The following is a 3,738-nucleotide window of genomic DNA, read 5'->3' on the forward strand; positions in this document are numbered from 1 at the left end:
CACTCACAAGAGAGTCCTGCAGCAGGTCCTCCAGGCGCGTGACCGTGATGCTGCGGTCGCAGGAGTATTTCTTTTTCATGTTYTCCTGCATCTTCCTCAGGAACTCCTCAGCCTCCTTCACATCGGCGAAGAACTAGAGCAGCCCGGGGAGAGGAGGTGAGCAGCGGCGCGCGCCCCGGCCCCGGGGACGGGGCTGCGCGCAGGGACGGTGTGGAGACCCGCGCACCCTGCTGCCGCGACCCTCACCTGGAAGTAGGCAGTGTTCTCCTTCAGGTGGGCCTCGATGCAGCAGCACAGCTGGAGCATCCAGCTCCACTGCGTCTGCAGAGCCGCTTGGAAGGCCTGTGAACAGGAGATGTCACCCCATCCTGCTGCCCAGGACCCACAGCCCCCATGCACTGCACCCAGTAACAGTGAGCTCTGCACTGCACCCAGCCCCCGTGCACTGCAGACAGCACCAGGGATTTCTGCCCTGCTCACAGCCCCCATGCACTGCACCCCTCCCCATGGCGCCACACTGCCGGCTGCCCCCAGGCCAGCGGCACGGCTGCCCCGCACGCCCCGCTCACCTCCACTGTCTGCCTGCCCGGGTGCTCCTCCCGCAGCAGCCGGTCCCCGGTGCTCTGGATCTCTTTGATTTTCCGCTCCTTCAGCTCCAGCTCCCGCATCAGCCCCTGGCATGGAGGCAGGGAGCACAGGTGAGTACCTGGACCCTGGCCAGGCTGCAAGTGGGGCCAGCACAGCCCATGCGTGTGTGTGCGCGTGCATGTGTGTGTGTGAGTGCACGGCATGTGCTGGGGGTGAGGCATCCTCCTGCCCCCCTGCACCCCCCAGGCAGTCTGCTGCTGCCAGGGGCTGTTTGGAGGAGGGTCTGTGTTAGGACCAGCAGCCATGACAGGAGCCTTCTGGGGTGTGATGCAGAGATGGGGTGCACAAAGACTGGGGGGACAGGGGTTGGGGTGTGGAAAGCCTGTAGGGTGGGATGGGGGTGCAGAGATTTTTAACACACCAAGCCCAGTCTGGAGGACATGTGGATGCTAATGCAAACGCAAGTGCAGCAGGAGAAAGGGCAGAAGAAGGGTTAAGGGACTGACACGTGCTCAGTGCTGTGGGGTGCAGATGTGGTTTCATTCAGATGACCAGATAGCAAGAAAGGAAGAACAGACTAAAGTCCTACAGATTAGAGATAAAAAGCAGGGCTGGAGCCATCAAACAGTTCAGCAAAGAGCACAGCACAGCAGYGGGATAGCCTAAAGCAGAGGGCATGAGCCAAGACAGAGGTGGAGGGTCCCAAGAGCATCCTCAACTACGGGGTGCAAGAGGCACCTCCAAAATTCATGTGCAGGGATGGGGCGGGATGGGGCCGTGCCAGGACAGGCATGTGCAAGCGCAGCCGCACGCCTGGGTCTCGCCATACCGAGTAGTTCTCCTTCTTAGCCACCATATTGGGGTTGCGGTCGCTCCAGTCGAAATTCACTTCCTCCTCCTCCCTCTCRTTGAGCCACATCAGCTCCTTGGTGGCAGCACTCACAAAGCCATGCAGGCTCTCCAGGTGCCGCAGACGAGCCTTGGAGGAGTTCTGCAAACGGGACACGGGAATGGGCTGCATCCCACACCCTGCTCCCCAAAACCTTGCCCCTATCTCCTGCACCTCCATCCCAAAACATCTCTCTGTATGTCCCACACCTCCATCGTGGGACATCTTCCCGTCTTCCCTCACCTCCATCCCAGGACATCTGCCCCCACATACCCCCACCTCCACCCAAAACATTTTCCCCCATGCCCTGCACCTCTATCCCAGAACGTCTCCTCCACGTCCTGCACCTCCATTGCAATACACCTCCTCCCCACTCCTGCGCCCCTCTCCCCATGTCCCCAGCTCCCGCAGCCCCCGCACACCTCCCTGTCTCCTTGCCCGACCCACAGCCCGCCGTCTCACCAGCAGCTTGGCGTACTGCAGGTCCAGCTTGCCCAGGCACTCGCGGTAGGCATTGCGGGGCCCCGGTGAGAGCTGCGCCTGCGGGAGAGCGTGCCATGAGCGCGGGGAGCGTCGCGGCTCGCTACTGCCTCCAGGACCTCCAGCCCCTCTTCTCTAGGGCCCCTTGGTGCCTGGAGGGCACCCAGAGTGGGGCCGCAGCCCAGCGCCATCCGCAGAGCCCATCCAGCTCCATCTCCTGTGTCCCGGCAGGCACCACCAGCTCACATGCAATGCGCTGGGTGTGCTCTGCGYGGTGCATATGGGACCTGCCCGCGGCCCCGGAGCGCAGCGTGGCAGCACCGAGCCGCTCCGGGATGGGCGGGGAGCTCATCTGGGCTCACCTCGTCGGCGCGCGCCCGCTCGATCTTGGCGCGAAACTCCTCGATGGACTGGTGGAGGCCGCGGTGGCTGCCCAGGTGGGACTCCACGGTGGGCAGGTCCACGCCCCACTCGGCCGCGTTGAGCCGGCGCTGGTTCTCCTCCACCCAGGCCAGCAGGTCCTGCAGGTACCGCAGCGTGACGTCGTCCAGGTCCTGCCGGGGCCTCTGGCCCAGGGGCACCGTCGTCTGGGCCATCTGCGGCGCCCCGGACTTGATGCGCAGGTTGTACTCGGTGCGGATGGCCACCAGGCGCTCGTGCAGCCGGTACACCCTGCGGGCAGAGGGCAGGTGGGCGCCGCAGCACGGCCCGCTCCCGCAGCGGGGCCCCATGGCACGAGGGAGCGTGGTGCAGCGGGGCGGCACGGCGCAGCACGGGGCCCTACCTGCGGTACATCTGCTCCCCTTGCGGGTGCCGCCCGTCCTTGAGGGTCTGCACGTCGTTGAAGAGCAGCCGGATCATGGCATCTGCCTTGTCCAGGTCCCGCTCAATCTCAGCCGCCTTCTGCGGTGGCTTCCCGGCATTCAGCAGCCGGATGTCCTGTGGGGCACGGCAGTCAGGGGACCGCCACTTCGCCGGCCACGGGGGTCCCCTGGCACCACAGGAGCCCCCCCCCCCCCAGCAGCAGGAGACGCGTCTCACCGACTGCAGCAGGGTGTCCGCCTGGTTGAGCTGCTCCTCGCAGAGCCCCGACTCCATCTGCAGCTTGCTGACGATGCGCTGCAGCCGCTCCAGCCTGCGCAGGGAGAGGACAGGGTTAGGGAAGGCACACAGGCTCGGATCCCATCCCTGCACAGCACGGGTCCTGCCCCGCACGGCACAGATCCCATGCCTACACTGCACAGATCCCATCCCTGCATGGATCCCATCCCTGCACTGCACAGCTCCTGCCCTGCATGGCGAAAATCCCATCCCTGCACTGCATGGATCCCGTTGCTGCATTGCACAGATCCCATCCCCACACCAGCACGGATCCCATCCCCGCGCTGGCACGGATCCCATCCCCGCACCGGCACGGATCCCATCCCCGCGCTGGCACGGATCCCATCCCCGCCCAAGCAAAGACTCTATCCTGCAGCACAGATCCCACCCCTCCACGGGCTGGGACAAATCCCATCCTCAAGCAGCACGCAGCCTGTTCCTGCCCGGCACGGATCCCATCCCGCCCTGGCAAGCCTCCCGTCCCCACCCGGCACGGATCCAGTCCCCACCCTGCCCAGGACGCCTGCCGCTCGCCCAGCCCCTCTGCCCCCTCCTGGCTGCAGCGCACCCCCGGCCCGCACCCCCGCCTGCCTGCGCCCCCCCTGCCGTGGCTGCGGCCTCCGCCCCGGCGCGAGCCCACCCGGCAGCGCGGGGCGAGGAGCCGGCGGTGCAGCCCAGCG

At 65.9% G+C, this 3,738-nt stretch overlaps 1 protein-coding gene across 1 annotated transcript in view; it reads right to left on the reverse strand.

Annotated features, from left to right (window-relative positions):
• LOC146587090 (plectin-like) overlaps nt 1-3,738 on the reverse strand; it is a 70,874-nt gene that overhangs the window by 18,057 nt on the left and 49,079 nt on the right. The window contains exons 11-18 of the mRNA XM_085320184.1: nt 2,999-3,092; nt 2,742-2,896; nt 2,320-2,629; nt 1,940-2,017; nt 1,418-1,579; nt 570-674; nt 247-342; nt 8-133 (exon numbers count right to left, since the gene is read on the reverse strand). Coding sequence (XP_085176310.1) covers nt 8-133; nt 247-342; nt 570-674; nt 1,418-1,579; nt 1,940-2,017; nt 2,320-2,629; nt 2,742-2,896; nt 2,999-3,092 — 1,126 coding nt within the window. The remainder of the gene's footprint in view (nt 1-7; nt 134-246; nt 343-569; nt 675-1,417; nt 1,580-1,939; nt 2,018-2,319; nt 2,630-2,741; nt 2,897-2,998; nt 3,093-3,738) is intronic.

The sequence above is a fragment of the Rhea americana genome, unplaced genomic scaffold, assembly GCF_003343005.1.
Source record: "Rhea americana isolate MKP2758 unplaced genomic scaffold, rheAme1 scaffold_617, whole genome shotgun sequence".
NCBI lineage: Eukaryota > Metazoa > Chordata > Aves > Rheiformes > Rheidae > Rhea > Rhea americana.